The sequence below is a fragment of the Saccoglossus kowalevskii genome, chromosome 19 (genome assembly GCF_978046115.1).
Source record: "Saccoglossus kowalevskii chromosome 19, keSacKowa6.1, whole genome shotgun sequence".
NCBI classification, from domain to species: Eukaryota; Metazoa; Hemichordata; class Enteropneusta; family Harrimaniidae; genus Saccoglossus; species Saccoglossus kowalevskii.
Window position 1 is genome coordinate 19,517,355 of NC_140659.1, and position 19,353 is coordinate 19,536,707.

Genomic DNA, 19,353 nt, shown 5'->3' on the forward strand with positions numbered 1-19,353 from the left:
GCACGGCGGCAGCAATCTCTTTCGCTCATTTATTCAGAATTATGTTATATCAGTCATGTGGAAAGCGTCAACAATTCGTTGCATGTTTCTCACGACATGCAACTCGATGAAAGTATTGAAGTGCCTCACATGCAAAAATCGTTCAGTAAGTGGGCCTTAACGAGAAAAGAAAACAATCGTTCGCAGACGGAATATCCGTATTCACCCGCCGTTACCGGCACTGCTGTAATCCACGTACAAGTGCATTCAATTAGAAAAAAAACATGGCTTCTCATAACTTTCCTGTTCCAGCGGCCATGGAAATGAAAGGCGATCGTGTTCAAAACTGGTCATTCTTCCGTTCACAGTGGGAAGACTAGGAAATAGCCACAGAATTAAATGAGAAAGATGATGTCATTAGGGTAGCCACGCTACGCTCCGTGTTAGGAAAGGATTGTTTACATGTGTATAAATATATCGACATGACAGATGTTCAGAGAAAAGAGGTCAAAGAAATATTAGATGCACTAGAAAAACACTTTTAACCCACTTGCAATGTGATTTATGAGATATACGTGTTCAACACGTGTGACCAAGATGGCAGTGAAGCCATAGATCATTATGTAACCAGAGTACGCCAGCTAGCTAATAGATGTAAATTTGATGCCATCAAGGATGAACTGATCAGGGATAGAATAGTGTTGGGAACCAAAGATAATAGTGCAAGAGCCAGAATGTTAAGGGAGCCTAAACTAGACCTAAATCGAGCCATAGAGATGTGTAGAAGCAGTGAAATAACACAAATGCAGCTGAAGAAAATTAGTGGCACTAACCCAGAAAAACAAGTTGTTTATCATGCACAGAAACGGAAGTACATGGGTAAACAACATACACAAAAGCGTGACAAATAAAGCAGTGGTTTGTGTCACTCAATCTAAGTGACAATAATGAAGACAACTACAACCTGAAGTGTCAGCTGATTGTGGGGCCACATGCAACATGATAAGCGTCAGTGACTACTGTGAAATTAAACAAGAAGAAGATCCAAAATTTCAGGCTAGCAAGGCCATATTGAAGTTGTATGGTGGGCCACTTGGACAGTGTAACCTGAAATGCCATTACTTAGGTATCACATACAATTTGAAATTCCAAGTCACTGATACAATGCAGAAACAAACGTGAAACTAGTACAACACCAGCCAAGAAAGGTACCAGTTCATATGAGAGCAGAACTGAAAACTAAATTAAAATCATCAGAAAAACAACAGGTAATCACAAAAGTTACCACACCAACTGACTGGAATAGCAGCATAGTCGCAGTCAAGAAATCAGGAAAACTACGCGTCTGCCTAAACCCCAAAGATCTAAACAAAGCCTTGAAACGTGCACATTATCCAATGCCAACTAATGCCGAACATTTAGATGCAAAAGATGGGTTCTGGCAAGAGAAGCTAGACCAAGAAAGCAGTTATCTGACTACATTCTGGACTCTCTTGGGTGATATCGCTGGCTCCGCATGCCATTCGGTATAAATAGCGCTCCAGAAGAGTTTCAGAGAAGACGACATGAAGTTCTCAAATCACTACCCGGCGTTAAGGTAATTGTAAACGATATCCTGGTATACGGCTGTGGTGACACAGAAGAAGAAGCAGCCATAGATCAGGGCTAATCTGCACTGGCTCGGAAGGTTGTAAATGATTAGCTAGTTTGAATTTGCATAACAATACTGACAATGAACGTGCATTCAACGCCACAAGTTTTTTTTTTAGCCAATCAGAATTCATCTTCCGAGCCAGTGCAGATCAGCCGATAGATCACGATCGAAATCTCATTGGGTTGCTGAACCGTGCCAGAGAAGTGAATCTCAAACTCAATAAGAACAAATTAAAGATACGTCCCAAATCAGTGTGATATATGGGCCATTTACTGACAACAGAGGGTCTGCGTCCTGATCCAGAAAAAATACGTGCAATCATAGAAATGCCCAAACCCAAGGATGTACAAGGTGTACAGCGATTCATTAGATTTGTAAATTACCTAGCAAAATTCTGGCCACACTTATCTGACACGTGTGAACAGATACCGATGGCTAACAGATACCGATGCTATATGGGCATGGCAACCACACCCCGATAAAGCCATAGAAGAAGTACAGAAATTAGCAACAAACCACCCAGTACTAAGATATTATGATGTGAAGGAAGAAGCAACCATTCAATGTGATGGAAGTGAAGTCGGACAACCAGTCACATTCGCCTTTCGATCGCTATCTCCAACTGAGCAACGATATGCTCAAATTGAGAAAGAGTGTCTCGCAATCTTATTCGCCTGCGAAAGATTCTATCAGTATATACTCGGACGTAACACTACCAGCGTCGACTCTCATCATAAACGACTTGAAATCATATTCAAGAAACTGCTTCTCTCTGCTCCAAAACGACTAGAACGAATGTTACTCCGTCTACAGAAATACAATCTGGATGTACGCTACAAGAAAGGCAAAGAAATGTACATCGCTGATTTCCTCTCCCGAGTTTCTCTACCACAGAGAAAAGTAGAACGCGATAAACCGCAGTACGCAGTCTTCAACATCAAACGAGAAAAAAACTTCAATACAGAAATAGAGAACATTAACACAGCAGAATACCTCAATGTATCTGACCAACGATTACATCAGATACAACAACATTAACATCAAGATGAAGCCCTGCAAGTACTTAAGACAACAATACTTGCAGGATGGCCAGATATCAAAGAATAAACACCAATCATCACTTGCGAATACTCGAAATGTCGTGATGAACTCAGTGTTCAAAATGGCGTCTTATTCAAAGGTCCACGAGTCATAATACCCAAAGTAATGCGTCCTGAAATGCTCGCACGCAGACATTCCAGTCACCTGGGAGCTAAAGCATGTCTTCTTAAAGCACGTGAAGTTCTATTCTGACCACACATGAGTAAAGAAATAAAGAACACTGTAAGTCAATGCAGTACCTGCAACGAATATTAACAGTATCACCAGAAAGAACCACTCATGACTCATGAAATTCCGGATAGGCCGTGAAGCAAAATTGCCATGGATATATGCAAGTGCCGCGGTAAAGATTACCTGATAATGGTAGACCATTCCTCAAACGACAACAGCAACAACGATCATGAACTGTTGTAAAATACAAGTCAGTCGTCATGGGATTCCAAATACTGTTATGTCAGACATCGGTCCTCATTTTGATTGTGTCTAGTTCAAGACATTTGCACATGACTGGGAAATTCAATATAATTACCTCATCACCATATCTTAGTCAATCTAATGGTAAGATAGAAGCAGCAATTAATATAGCAAAGCGACTCACAAAAAAGCACAAAGAAACAATGAAGACCCCTGGAAAGCAATCGTTGAGTGGAGAAACACACTGACTGAAGGAACGCACAACAGTCCGGTACAACGTCTCATGGCACGTTGCACTCGCACGCTACTACCTATTGCAAATAGACTACTATATCCAAAAGTAGTTGACGGAGTTACAGATTACATCAAGTAGCGTCGTCGTCGTAAATCTCAATTCTACATGCCAAAACACTTCCCGAATTACAAATAGGTCAGCCAATTCGAATGAAAGCACTACCTACTGACAGAGAAGGAAAATGGCATCGCAGAACTGTTACACGACAAGTTGCACCCCGCTCTTACAACGTCGACATCAATGGAAACACATATCGAAGAAGCAGAAAATTCCTAAGGCCAACAAAGAAAGCGATATCACGAGAAATAGAGCATGATACAGATACCGGCATACTACCATTGAATCTCCAACTAGAAATATGCATCGCGACCTAACACCAAAACACCATCACCAGCAGTGAAGTTACCGATGACAACAGATCTACCTATACAAACATTACCAATGCGCTCAAGTACTCGAGCTGTTAGAATGCCATCACGCTATAAAGACTTTGTCTTGAACTAACCGTCTAAAGGATGGACTGTTAAGAACACTTTATATTGAACGTATGAACTATTGTTGAACATTATTTCGAATTTCATGGACTGATGATGAACATTGTTAGTGAACGTTGAACTGTTAAGTTGAACCGTTGAATCGTTGAACATTATTTAGACTAGTGTTATGGTGCTATCGATATATGCTCGTTTCGAATAGTTTATCGAGTTTAATTTTTATGTTAATGTTAAAAAAACTATGTAAAGAGAGATGTTACGATATTGACAATATTGCTATATAGTATAAATTGTATATGTATATATAAATATACATATATGCACAATGTAACGGTATGATGTATAATTCATACATATATTTTCCCAAATACTTTTACAAATACAATGAGTTGAAAAACAAACATTTAATTCGAGGGCAAAGACTTTACATAACGTAACGCTCATTAACGAAACGCGGAGAGCACATATCTCTGCGTATTTTAAAATGCTTTATTTTGCCTGTTTTATATGGAGTCTATTTTCACTGATTTTTGATGAACGGTAATTTAAAATATAGGAAGAAATTAAATTCCAAAACAAACTCCGCCAAAAATTAATTTCAAACTTAGTAGTAAATTGTTTAAGGTTTGCTTAAAATTCGGATGTTATTATGGGCACCCTGAGTTATTGATAGTTCTAAATATATAAGTTCGATTCGGATATTACCTGTATAATGTAGACTGGTTTTGAAGTAGTAGAACAAATTTTAAGTAGCTGACCAACCTTTTTCAAGCAATAGACAGATTCAAGTAACGGACTGGGGCTACTATACAAATTAGACATGATTTTTTTATTTGTATTGGCATAGGCTGGTGACTAAGTATACTATGTTCCAAAATGCTTATTGTTCAGTTCTTTATTTATTTATGTACAAAATGTATATAAATTCATGTTTAGTGTGTAATGTTAAGCATTATTTATGAGGTAGATATCTAATTACTCGTGTGATCTTCAGTACATGATAATGTCAAGTACTTGCATTTTGCGTTAATTAGATTAATTTGAAAAAGTTTGTCGCGACAACCTGCAAGGTAGACTATCCCTACAATGGATAGAAAAGGTTTCCTACCAATGTATGAACTAAACAAATAACCACGTCCAGCCACGGGAGCCCGAGAATTACAATAAAGTGTACACACAGCCTGTATGTTTCGACTGGTATCTAGTGTATACAAATAGACAAGGGATGAAGGCTCCAGTAATCCTACATTTTTTAAACTGGTAAAAACAAAACATAAATTTTGTTGGACGTTTATTGTTACCACTCATGTGTCATATAGCGGTCACAGCCTCTAAACGCCACCACCATATTAATTAGGACTGTATTCAGAAATGGTTATAAATGGTTCAACAATTTCGATTTTTACCGATACCTCTCCGACATTTGATTATAGGGATTATAGGAATAATTCCACAGTAGTTATATTTATGGTATCAGCAGCATTTCGAACATCATAAATGAAAATTCCCTTTTGTAATTAAATCAATGGACAGAGAATTTCCGAAATTGACATTCAAGACAGGATCCACTATCCCGCGGAAACCCGTTACTTTTTGCAATCATGACATATGTACGTTGGTTTATTATACGAGTCTCAATACCAGCCATGCACTCCCTATAACCAGGGAGCTGTAATGCTATAACACTCTTTTCCTCACACACTGTTCTACCAAACCGAATATCGCTTGGTGAGCAGTCGCCTGACGCAAGCACACCCACAAACACCTGAGTCATGCAGAACAAATAGCTTTCTCTGTAAATGACGTTCAAACAGGTCGAGAACAACACATATTTACGTACCTGGAAACTGTCACTGCATTTATATCTGTTTTAGTATACGATCCACATTCTCCAAATCGTTCTCTATTATAGTCCAAAAATGAAATTTGAAGCGAGCGTGTAGTTGTGACCTCGACAATATACGAATTTTAACAAAAATACCAAAATGTATAATGTATTTAATAATCAGAGGCGCCAGACGTGTCCACAAATATGAAGTATTTGTGGAAAAAAAATCCACAATTTATCTGTACTGAACTTTTCCTGCAAATATATCAATGATATTATTCATGTTTCCATGAAATATTTACACTACTCAGAAAATCTTCACAAAATAAACAGACCAAAAATAATTCAAAAATACCATGTTTTCCTCAAAATAGCCAAACATTATCACCAAGAAATGAACACGTTGTGATCCTTAATACATTGTACCTCTTGCTAAAGCAAGTGCAGTGAAAATTCGATTGATACTGGTCTTGCAAGTGTTTGAAACTTGTTCATGTACTTTCGAAATAGTTGATTGCGGTGACTCTCTATATTTTGTGGTTAAAATTGGCATAGTATTTGTAGTGTGCCTTTTTCAAATGTTTTCAATAACGCTTGATTTTCTTTAAATTCGCTTTATTCGCTTTAGTATAATTATCCGAATAATTAATTAAGTTACTCTGTTCGCGATTTCGTTTTACTAGATTAGTTTAATACGCAAAGTTACTTGCCGTCCTCATAAATGCAAATGAAATCACGACAAATGCTGACAATTATCTTGATATTTGTTATGTTATTTGTAACCTGCATCATTATATTCCCTAGACATGCTGCTGGAAATGCTTAATCCAAACATGTATCAGATAAAGCGAGAAACGCAACTACAATCCCGTTTCTATCTCGATAGACGTAGTTAGTTATTAGTAAATGTGTATTTGCAATAGATCAATGAGAATTTGATGTGGTTATACACGGATACGTGCTTAATAAAATCAGCTATATTGGCCTGAGGCGGCGCTACATTGGTGTCTTGCTTTCCAACTCCGTGCCAGATAGAGGTCCCAGTTTCTAGTACGTTTTGCTAGCGTTTTTGGTGTTGCAATGTATGTATTTCGCTTGCCTGTAATTGCATTTATGCGTTTATGCAAGTATATTCAAACGTTTTTATCTAGAACAAAATGACTGACCTGTTCAGCCATCAAACCCAACAAACAACAATTGAAGTATCGACTAATACTTGAAGCAAGCAGCTGTCTAAAACATTAAGGTAGCAGAATAGTTTTTTGCATGAAATATGTAAACACCTATAATCGGAATAAATTTTACAAGAAACCATACAATCTATATATGTTTGGAAACCTCTTGACTTGTACTTTTCTATTATTAATTGTTTGTGAACATTGTGTTTGTTTTAGCGTCACGTGATTCTGAAAATCAGCGGGGCTGATAATTTAACTAACGTGAATAAAATTTTAATTATCATCTCTACAGTCATTCATGCGATCAAAAACTTTACACTGTTTTGAGGCAAAGGTCATGAAGTTTAAATCAGTATTTCTATTTTTTGCATTAAATGTTTGTTTCCTTTCCGAAAATCACAAATTGCAAGCACGTTTTTTGGTGTTAAAGAATGTGTATATCGATGGTTTGCGCGAGGTTTGTGAAAAAACGCAATAGAATTTCGCAAAAATGTAAATATAGATATGAAGCCAACATATCCAAGAGTAAGAAAAACCAAACGGCGACATCGTAGCGCTACTTACTGAAACGCTATTTAAAATTAGGTCAACGGTAATTGTCAGGAACCGAACACCGAGAAATCGGCACTTTTATGATTTCAAACTTCAATCAACATTAACTCCCGTTTTAGCAGCAAAATTTACATGGGCTAATTGTAAATGAAATACTTTGAAAGTTGTTTTTGAGAAAAATCATGAACCGACATTTATATCCGTGAAATACTTTGTTTTTTGGCCGTTTTCTTTCACGCTATGATGTTTTGTGACGGTCTATTCTGATAACGAACGGTGACGTCATTAATTAAAGCTTGGATTATGCGAAGTGGGCGGTTCTGTTTGCGAGTAACAAACAATACAGACACTACACTTGGCAGTTGAAGTGTTTGAAAATACAGTGTATTTATTTTTGGGCCGTTGTGTTTGTAAACTTATTAGTTCAAGCATGCCACGAGTTTCGAAGTCTCCTGGAGGCAGAATAACACCTTCCGACACCAACTTGCGCGGCATACGATAGAAAATGAAATGGCGGCTGTGGGGTAATCGCTCGCAATCCAATGGCAGCCTTTCTATTTATTTCGAAAACTGCTCCCTTCTTTCGGTATGACGGGAAGCTAGGCGGGCTCAGTTTCGATCGAATACAATCGCCTTGCGTGCAAAGGAGTTCAGGCTGACTGCCCAGACCGTGACGCCTGCGCTCCACTATTGAGATATTGCGTACTTTGCAAAATTGACAAATCGCTTTTTCTAGGGCGCCATTCAACAGTGCCATGTCAACGAGTCGAATCTCTCCGTCTTCAAACGATCGGTCGTGACATTCACTCTCGTTTTCTTCTTCTACGTCGGAAGGTAACAATATTTTCCTGCGAGATACAGACATCTCTCGAACGTTTTGAACAGGAGTATCACCCACTATATCGAAGTCTGATTCATGGTAAAACTTTCTTCGCCCACTTCATGGCTGACACTGGTTTCCACGGGGAAATCCGTTCTGTATGAACCCAGCATCGTCTCTTTCAACATCTTTTTGACAGGAGTGATCATTCTTTTGACGTTTTTCTTCTTTCTTCCTCGCTTTTGGGGGGGGGGGACTTTCGCGTGCTTACTATCTCGTCCATAATTAGTGAATGACAACTAAACTAAACTAAAGAAAACTGATGACCCTCTCCTTCTTTGCATATTTTGCACATTAATGAAGGAAGCTGCCCTGCTTTCTAATTGGTGTGAATGAAATAATTGTAAAATGTGACCCAGTGGTGTATGCCGGCATGTAGCATTTCCTGTGCTATTAACAATTAAATCCCGCAAAACAGAGTTTTACCGTCGCAGTAACCTCAGGTCTTATACTTGTAGATGAATCTCTTCAAAATTTAATTGTAACCGGACTCACTGTTATTATCTATAAAAACTACCTAGATTTTAGATGATACTTTTATTTTTTACCAAAGTCGTACGAAAAAGTCAACCCTTGCCTTGCGTGAAACACTGTCCCATATCAGTCCGATGTCAAGACGTCGGCCTGGGGGGGGGGGGGGGGCGCACGCTACTATTTCGTAGCCGTGCATTTTGTTCGCATGAGTACATTAGATAAAACAACCAAGTATTAATCAGACAGATTTATTACATGTAACATAATTTAGGAATTTAGAAAAACCAAAGCACGCAAGTATGCCTACTTGGTGAAAACTCTTCTGACATGGGGATCATATAAACCAGGTCCAAGCATATTCTTATCATTGATCAACCTTTACATGTAGTTTGTGGCCTGTCATCAGAATTTTCATGCAATGGAAAGGGAGCCCCCCCAATGTAACTGCATTACTTCTGGATTGTAAGAAAGTAACCCCGTGGTCAGACACCTTTCAATGACAAAGCCAAGAAAAAATATTACAGAAATTTATTGTAAGTTTTTATTCTGTTAACACATAATTACATTGAAGTGGTACATTCATGTACTTTTTTGTTTATTCAAAATTTTTTGTGTTTCAAAAGCGATTGTTTTGTCTTTGCTATACTTCCGCATCTAGAAAAGCAGCAGTGCACACATCTTATCAGCTGTGTGTAAACTACAAACATATATCTTATCAGTTGTTTGTAAATAGCAAATAAAGAAAGTGGCCCAACTTAAAACTATTTACCCTCAGTTCAGTTATGTTTGTAAACCATGCATATTAATGAGATGCACTAGTTGGGTGTACACTGGATAAACAAAAACTTGGCAATTTGTTTGCAAACAAGAAAAAAACCAGTTTACTTGTACAAGATATTTTTTTCAATAAAATAAATACACCAATGCATGTAGCATGCCTTAGGGAGCTATTCGTGTGATTTTCAAAAAAAATGTGAAAAGTGCCAAAAAAACTATTCTGCTACCTTAATATCAACTTTCTTTACCTTCGGATTCGCATCAGAAATAATGTTCTGCCAACTTTTCTTGACAAAGTATAAATTAAACGTAAATGTGAAAACATTCCAAGAAATATTGTGAAAAACTGATTAAATAACTGAATTAATTATAACATCTAATAATAATTTTGAAAGTCCAACTTGTGTGCCACGATACAACATGATAATATATAGTATATTATTATGTTTGTTCTAAAATAGATACAAATATATAATAGTTGGATACGATTTTATCTACTTCAAGAAAGATACGATGATTTCCTACACTGAAGATTGACAATTTATTTGTAAAGTTTGGATAGTACACTTTCATCAACAATTACAAATCATCCTTCTTCCTGAAAAATGTCTCAATAATCTTGTTAGAAACACAATAGCTTTAATTTCACATTCAGATATACTTTCTCTCGATAATGCAAAATTCTCTAATTATATTCCAATTACATATTCCGATTTTGTTTGTTGATATAGAACGATGAACCCATCTCATATAACAACTCATAAATTGCACGATCTTATTATAAATGTCTACATTCGTTTTAACAACGCTAGTCCATAACTATTGGCGTCATCACTCCAAGTCTTTTCCAAGTACAGTCCATTTCTCTTCATCGTATCTTCAAATTGATTCCATGACCATTTAAGACTCATATTTTCCAATTCGTGGCTATAAAGAAGTTCGCCTTCTTTAAAATGTAGAGTTACATCTAATGTCTCTGTAACAAAAATATAAAAATGTCTCTTTGTTAATAGTGGAATGTTAAACCAAGAATCCACCATAATGAGTGAGCGAACATTGTATGTTATCTATTTAATCATATATATCAGTTTTGCTAAATCCAAATTTGCTGCATAATCGTCATTCGCGTGATTCTAACTGTTTGAAGTGGGCATACAGTGGTACTGTTCGTGCTGATAAATAGGAAGTATAGTAACCCTCTAACCATATGCGCCCGCTTACGGTGGAAATGCAATAAACCTTCATCTTTACAAGTACCCCAAATTCATCAAATGACTCCGGTCCCGTCATTGCCGTAATTTATTATTACATAACTAAACAGTATATTTAATTGATAATTCCGAGAATCCTTTGGTTATATATTTATAGTTGTAGTCAATTCCGTGCTCTTACACAATACAAAAAAAATTGTCACCAACATTGGTGAAACAAACTTTGTTCTAAGTAGCGCAAATTATAAATGTTGTCTCTCATGTATGCGTTTTAAATTTTAAATAATATATCTGGTCTTTGTGTATGCATGACATAACATGTCTCCTTGCATGGACAGATAATGTTACATTGTTTTGAAGCATGAAAATATCAAACTACTTTATTATACTAAAGTGCCATAATGCAATGTATTTTACAAATGGTATGCCACTTCGATACCCTGAACCATGTGAGCATTGTAATGATGTCATGTTAACCAATCAGGACATCGCATTCGAACGTGCGATGTCACGGTACCAAATAACATTTCAGTCTATATACCTCTTTTGCCAAACAATCTTTCAGTACTAGTGATATAAATAAGGATACGGATATTTGACTTGTACAGATACACAATTATACTTACCTAGATGTACGAGCTGTTCGCACGTGCTTTTCAGGGCCTGTTGTATATATTGTGCATGCTTAACGGTGCCACACATGTCATCACGAATAACGTAATTGCAATGTAACTGGAAGTTGTTATGTTTGAAGTTTGCATTGAACTCTCTATTCAATCGTGTCAGTAGGTTTAAACTGAATGGTGCCTCCGTTTCCGGGTCAGAATACATGGCAAGGAGTTTATTTTTATCTTGTGTGAGATCTATACCAATTAGAAGTCTGTCTTTTCCTCCTGTAAAATTAGAACACTAGTTTCAGTTTAGTTAAACCGTTTACCTATTTCCTTACATATTATTGAGTTTTTAGTGGGAACAAATCTGCACTTATGTTTCTCTATATCATAACCTCAATAAATTAAGAAAGAGAACTTAAGACTTGCCCATTGCTTCTAAAACTCTTAATAAAAAAATTTCCATTTGATTCAAAGGTATATTGCTGAAACTATTCCCTAATATTATGAGCAGTTTCTCTTTTCGTATACCCCTTAAATATGCCAGACCATCGTTATAATCCCCGACAAATGGCTCAACCATTAGAGCGGAATCAAATCGTCCCTGTAACAAGGTAGCATTTTGCAACATAAAATCTGTAAGACACAACAGTGGTACCATGAAATAAAAAAAAACATGTTAGTTATTCAAAATATTGCACTCTATGGCGGATGTATAGTAAACTAACAAGACATGTAAGCTAGAGATATAAATGTTGTAACTTCTGAGATGGAAATTCATCATTATTTCTGTCATTTCATTTTACTTAACTGGACGTCCAATGCAGACACAGAAATCTTAAGATTCAAATGCCTTGTTGTGTCAATTTCTTTTTTGATTATCTCGTTCTTTATGGTGTTGGTCCTGTTATATTACACATATCAATTAAATAACAAAAAATGATTTAATAACAATTTACATACCTCCAGCTATATCAATCGGTATATATGTCAAGTCTTGGTTTTTCTTCAATAATGCTGATATTATGTGTGTAGTCTTTGTTGAACTGCCAGCACCCAATTCACATAACACAATATCATCTCCTAAATCAGAGATAATCAAATCTACAAAATAATGTTCATTACATTATTATTTGGTATTTTGGATTCAACTCTAAATTGAATATGACATTAGAATACCTTGTCAAACCATACAACACGCCCGACAATCTTATGATTATATCGGGTTCCTACTGCATTTGTTATGACACGTCATACGTCAAGTGTCATGGTAGTTATGTGTTTAATTATTATGTGCGATTAATACATTTGCTTTTATTGTGATAATGATATTCCCTCTTGCACATTACCAGCAACCAATCTCGTGCTTAATTGAGACCAACAACAATATACATCGACTTCTAGTTCTGTGACGATGCAGCACAAAGAAATATTCATTTGAAAAAAAAACAGAATTGTAGCAAGCAAGGCTAGCGATGTTGAACACTGAAACCCTTAAGTTACACATTGACATGAGACAAATTAGAAAAGTCATATTCTAATAATAAAATATACTATGATATAAAAGCCAAACTTTGCAAGCTCAAAGTGAAAAACTACATCGTATTATTTCAGCAACAAAGAATATAAATAAACAAAGAGTGTTTAAATACCACTGAAACACACAGCGCCATTATATTCTTATTCCAGTTATATTGTGAATTTTAAAAAAAAAATTTAAGCGAAGATAATCCAGCCATTCAGCTGTGCTAAATAATTCCAGCAGGTCAAATTTCCTGAAGCAAAAATTAAAAATAAAATAAATTACTATCATCCTTTATTGCCGAGCCAAGGTTTCGTATATATGTATATACGCACACCCACCTGAATATTGTCCAAGCATATTCTTTTCAGTTCTATCAATATGATATGAAGGATTTTCCATAGCAATTTTGTCAAACAGTTTCGAACCGTGTGTATCATATAAATACCATTGTGGCACATACTTTGGTATGGACAACAATCCTTCTTTTATTTTCAGCTCCATTGATTGTCCTGTAAATATTAGTAAGTTTCTGTAGAGTCTGAAAACATATGGTATGAAATACCAGCAAAATCATAAATTACAGTTTGTGTTCATCCCCTAAACATAATGTTTGTAGCGCAGCCCTTTCACTCTAGTTTCATCTATAGAGAAATTGTTATGTAGATAAACATGCAAAAACCTGCCCTGCCGTGTGACTGGAACTTTCTATCATCTGCATAAATTATTACGTTGTTATTTTAAACTAAATACAGTGGTAGTAATGGCTTGATGCACTATATTTACCAATCAAACTCGCAATCCCCATTATCACACTATTTTCTGACAATTACATCAAACGCATGAAACATACTCACACACCTCACACCTACTTGTATAATTTGTATATGATATAACTTCATATCAAACACAAATCTTTCTTGTAGAAACGCCCAATAGGAAGCACGTGGTGTATTGTATTTGTATAAATCAGACATTCGATAAACGTTTTTATCTTGCGGAAGAAGGAGGTTGTAGATTTATCTCGATCTGAAGTGGTGACATAATATATGTTTCTCATTACAGTATCAGGATGATAACAAACAAGAAGATGAGAATAAAGACCTGGTACACCAACAATGCTATGAATTCAACATCGAAGAGACCACTCCTGCTACTAATAGAACTAAAAACTGGAAGACATCTAGAATTTATGTCATAACCAACTTTTGGATCAAGAACTTACCATCTATCCACACAGATATGAATGAAGTTTACTCAGAAACACCCAGGAAAATGCCCTAAATGAACAGAGGGAAAAAACAAAAAAACTACAGACTTTCAACCATTTACAAGGTATAAACATCAATAATAACTGAAGGGAAGGCTGAGTTATATGGGTGCAAGGGCCAACTCTTCATCAGCAAAATGGTCTTGGAATAAGCAAAAGGAAAGGAAAAGTTCTCATCCCTGCTCGTGTGGCTGTCCCTTGCTCCCCTCAGTTTCATGCTCAATAACAGCACATATGAATATGAATCCAAGAAACACACATGAATATGAATACAATATGACAACCACTATTCTTTATTACATAATTCGTTCATGATGTGATGATCATGTGATCACATCAATATGCATACTCGTGTTTACAAGCAAACAATTATATATACAGGTATGCTGCCAATGCATATGGTCAACTTTTATAACAGAAGTAAGATGGATGTATCCCTAGCAACTGAGCTAATACTCAATAACAACCACAAGGAAAGATAATTTTTGGAGAATGTAAACGTTGTAAATTTATTTTGACCAATGATATGTATTGATAAGTTCCCGACAAATACAACCGATACTAAGAATGCATATGTTCATGTTGTTGAAAGTTTGTTTGTTGGTATGTGACATATTCATAACACCGTGAGATTAGTAGCCTATTGGCTTCATTCATTGCTGTAAAAGTTGTTATTTGACAGCTTTCAAATGTTTTATTTTTTGGGGGAAAACGCGCACTTCAATATGGCTTGTTGTCCATTTAGACGTTAAATGGATTCTGGTTGTTTTATTGCAATCTATATAGTTAAACAAACAATATGCACTAACTATTTAGCTGCAGTACACACTTGTAAACAATTACATATTTGATTGTTTTTAAAAACTCAGGGACGAATATGACATTGGAAAAAAGTATTGGTAAGGTCCTTTAAATGTGTTCTGCATCTTGATAAACTCTTCTTCATTTGAAAATTCGTCTGCTACTTAAAAAGAAATGACAAAACACAATGCAAAATAAGAGGTAGCATCCTGTTTGCATCAAATACTGTTTTGTCTTTGAACAGTCAGACTTCTTTTACAAAGTCGATTATCTACAATAGTCAATGTTTACAAATTACAGTATATTTAAGAATTGACGCTTGTGTGCCTGCATCCTTAATGTGAATTTATCCTTGTAAATAGATCAATGTAAAAGGAAGGTAAATTCCAGAATGACATATGTACCTTGGTTTATTAAATGTGCCACAATACCAAGCATGATAACAACAGACTTGCACACCATATAATACTATTTTGATCAGACTCCCTAGTGCTCCCTAGCCGAATATATATAGCTCTTGGTGAACAGTCGCCTAAGGCAATCACACCCGCAATTACCCTCATGCAAGGCAAACCACATTCTTTGTAAATGACACTCAAATACGCTTTGTCAACACAACAAATATACATACTTGGTGATGGTTTGGAGTCGCGATGTATAACTAGTATCACTACTGACTGCTAATACCTCACTGCATTTTTTTCTATTTTTATATCTGGTGCACGTGGTCCGAATCTTTCTGTATTATAGTTTGTAAATGACAGGTGAGGGTATTATGTTCTAGCGGTGATTAATTACTCAGATAAAATGTGACTATTTACATAATACCGAATATAATATCAAATTTGTTGGAGACATACAGACACATTTGGTTTTAATTAATGTTGTTCCATAGCAATATCTTACAATATGGACAAGTACTCGTTTGACGATTAGATAGATACAATATGATTGAATGTCAATCATTTCAATGTTTTAAAATCATCATAATCAAGTATCACATTTATTAGAGTAACATACGATTTCAATTTGTTTTTCCCTTTTTTTTGGAAAGTATTATAAACTTTCGCTTTGAGTAGCTTATTAACTCAACGATTCAGATTCTTTCTTAAATTGATTTTTAAATTCCGAAAAGTTTTGTTAATATGGCAACACGATTCACATCTCCAGGTCCTCTAATTATTTACCAAAACGAAAAGACCAAATATCGGTACACCTACTACCAAAAAATAAATAAAAAAATACTGTGTTTTCCAAAAAAATGAAGCAAGTGCCGTGAAATCCGATTCATACTGATTAAAACTTTAAAATAAACGTCTTCCTGATTGCAGTTTAATTTACTAAGAAATAATAGGGCGTATTGGTATTTCATCATCATTGGTATTTCACCCTTAACTGGAGCCGATTTATTGAATATTTTTTATAACAATCGCTTATTATGTATGTGATGTTTTTGAAGGAAATAATATATGACGAGTGGCTCATCTAGAGCTGATGAAGCATTAGGCCAAATCTTAATTAAATAAAAGGATGTATTTTTCGGATTATGTTTACAACGGTGTAAAAACAGTATGATTGATTAATATTATGTAATGGATGAGTATGTATGTTCTATTCATGCAGTTTATGTAGTTGGATCTTTGACACTATACGGGTACTTACACATATGTGTTCAAAAAACTAAATACTAAAGAACATCAGAAACAACAACAAAATATTTTAGAATGGTATCTGATGACCATCATTTTTACAAGTGATATGCATAATTATTATTTTATTTTCTGACTAATATGGAAATCATATGAGTGGAACGTCTGGATGCCGGCGTTTATTCTTTGATGTCTATATTGAAATATGTTTAAAGGACGTCGCCATATCTCACGCAATGCCGGTTGATTATAATGTATTGTATTGATTTTGAAAAGCCCTTGAATTTTGTTTCGTTTGCTGCATTTATCTGTTTGTATTTTCGTCGCTAACACTGTGACCGAGGTGCGCCTGCTAATATTTGAAGGCTAACCAATTACCGAATATAATTTATTGTACGCCACAACACCTTCACAACAAATTGTTGCTGTTGTAATTATAAGTGTTTAGTATGTGAAAGTTATTTTCACATACTCGTGTTATTATTTTAATTATTTTGCTGTGTTTATTCAATCATTATTTTGTTTCTTTTTGTGTACTTATTATGTACGATTATTGCAGGCTATATTTATTTAACTGACATATTTCACTTGTTTGAGTAATAATATTTGTTATATGATGTTTTTTCAATATTTTCAATAACGCTTGCACGTAATTTTTTGTATGATTATCCGACTATTTAAGGTAGAGATACGATGCAGTTTATTTGTGAATTTCAATCAAAAATAGTTTTTTTTCGTTTTTTATATAGATTTTTATCTAAAGAACATTCTGTGAAAATTTGACCAATGTATTCTTATTGAAACACCGTTAAAATTGCTGTTTATTTTCTGGTTAAAAATAAAAAAAACACTCACACGTGGCAATGTTTATGTCCAATTGCCTAATTTGCATGAGTAATCAAATAACAGGACCTTTGATTGACAATATGCAAATCGAGATTGTGCGGATCATAGTTCATTCAATTCACGCGCATGTACAATTATTCTCAAATCAGTTATCGCTCGCTAGCAAACCAAACATTATATTTCCTCAGCGTTTTTTCCTAATGTTTATCATTACATTATGCATGGTGTGAAAAGAAAGAGAGGTAGAAAGAAGATTCAGATGATTTTTATGTCGGAAGAGGCAAAAGCTACACTGAAGCCAAAATCGATGTGAGCGTCCAAACGGGACTTTCCCTGAAGGCGTGAATCCGAGTTTCTGATTGACTGAGAGACATTATTTTTAAATAATTGTTCTCAAAAAATAAACTGTGCATGTGAAGAATAATTTAACATTGTTTACAGTGATAACAGCTCATTGTCGAAGCGAAGCTTACCCATTTACGCTAGTCACAATAAACATCATACTCTTGAATAGGCGTCAATGACTACGGTAAAACTTAGACTCTATTTTAGGCATCAGGAATGATTGAAATGTCCGAAAATGACGCCAAAATACACCTTAAAATTCCCATTTTATTTTTTTCTAAATCGCATCCCGAATTTACGGCAAAATCTGGTCCCTCAAATAAGGGACACGTGAGCTTTGATTCTAACCGAATATATTGCACTGAGTCGGGGAGATACAAACTTTCGTGTATCTTTTGTCCAATGGTAACCTGTACTTCGATCATTCGCAAGTTTTGCTAGGTGGTGCGAGACAGCTTTGTTTGCAACCGGGCGAACTCCGTTTAATTCAATGAAGCAACCAACTGACAATGCTAAAATAAATTGCAGAGGTACGCTAAAATTAATTGAAAACAAGCAAATAATTTCAATGAAAAATAAATCACAGAGAGAGGTAACTTGATACATTAACAACTCTTTTGACGCGCTGACCGCTTCTCCGCGTCTGATGTTTTGTTTTCCTTGTCATAATACTTACTGATTGGTGATTTTGTTTTGATTTTTGAGGTTTTTAGCCTGCAACTCGGCCACGACCTTTTCTTTTTCCGTGAAAAATGGGAAAGTTTACGCCAATTTGACGTTTTTTTAAACTAACGAAGCACACTGTTTAGCACTCCTATTTTTTTCATTTGCTGATTTCTATTCAGAAAAATTCGACCGCTCGAAAATGCACCTTAATTTTGCACTCTTAAAACATGTCAAAAATTATTTAAAACCCGGTCGAAATTTTAAAACTTTTACGTTAGGAGCTGGAGCTCTCTTCTTGCAGGCGACCGTCGCCTGTAGTACAACAGCATGTTTTGTACGTACGTACGTACCGTGCGCTGATTGCCTGCGACTGTCTTAGAAATTCCCTGAATAAGGAGTTACCAAAATCGGAAAAAATAAAAAAATGACTCCTTAAAAAACGAATAGAATTCAAATATTTCTTTTAACAAATATGTTGCAGTGGGAAAAATGGGAATTTAATATCCCACTTTGTACTCTTCACGGTAAACCATAGGCTCTGAAATACTCCTTGATTTTTTATTGAAAATACATCGAAGAGAAGCCATGATGTTTTGATCGTGATAAAAGGTCACCTTCCTAAGACCGTCCCCTGTTTAATAATTTATGAGATGACGTCATATTTACTGGGCATTGCCACGTGTTTTTACCAACCCCATCAAGACACTGGTATGAATGACGTGTTTCTGATTTATATATTCAAGAGCAGTTGTTCTGGTCCAACGATTTTACATCAAATGTCTATGTCTGTACGTTAACTTTCAATT

The 19,353-nt window shown here is 35.5% G+C and overlaps 1 protein-coding gene across 1 annotated transcript; it reads right to left on the reverse strand.

The window, feature by feature from the left end:
- Positions 1-9,367: 9,367 nt before the first annotated feature.
- Positions 9,368-13,474, reverse strand: LOC146730607 (uncharacterized). The gene is made up of 5 exons (XM_085493633.1): positions 13,312-13,474; positions 12,412-12,552; positions 11,878-12,084; positions 11,464-11,730; positions 9,368-10,602 (listed from the first exon to the last, which is right to left on the reverse strand). The coding sequence occupies exons 1-5, from the start codon at positions 13,472-13,474 to the stop codon at positions 10,415-10,417; spliced, it is 966 nt and encodes a 321-aa protein (XP_085349759.1). The 3' UTR covers positions 9,368-10,414.
- Between the last annotated feature and the right edge of the window lie 5,879 nt (positions 13,475-19,353).

Excerpts from the sequence above, each read along its gene's own strand:
- LOC146730607 (XM_085493633.1), bottom strand. The coding sequence starts at position 13,474 with ATGGAGCTGAAAATAAAAGAAGGATTGTTGTCCATACCAAAGTATGTG. Across the intron at positions 12,085-12,411 it reads ACCGATTGATATAGCTGGAG|ATTTTATGTTGCAAAATGCT; the intron begins GTATGTAAATTG and ends TGTGTCTTACAG. Across the intron at positions 11,731-11,877 it reads AAGAGTTTTAGAAGCAATGG|GAGGAAAAGACAGACTTCTA; the intron begins GCAAGTCTTAAG and ends CTAATTTTACAG.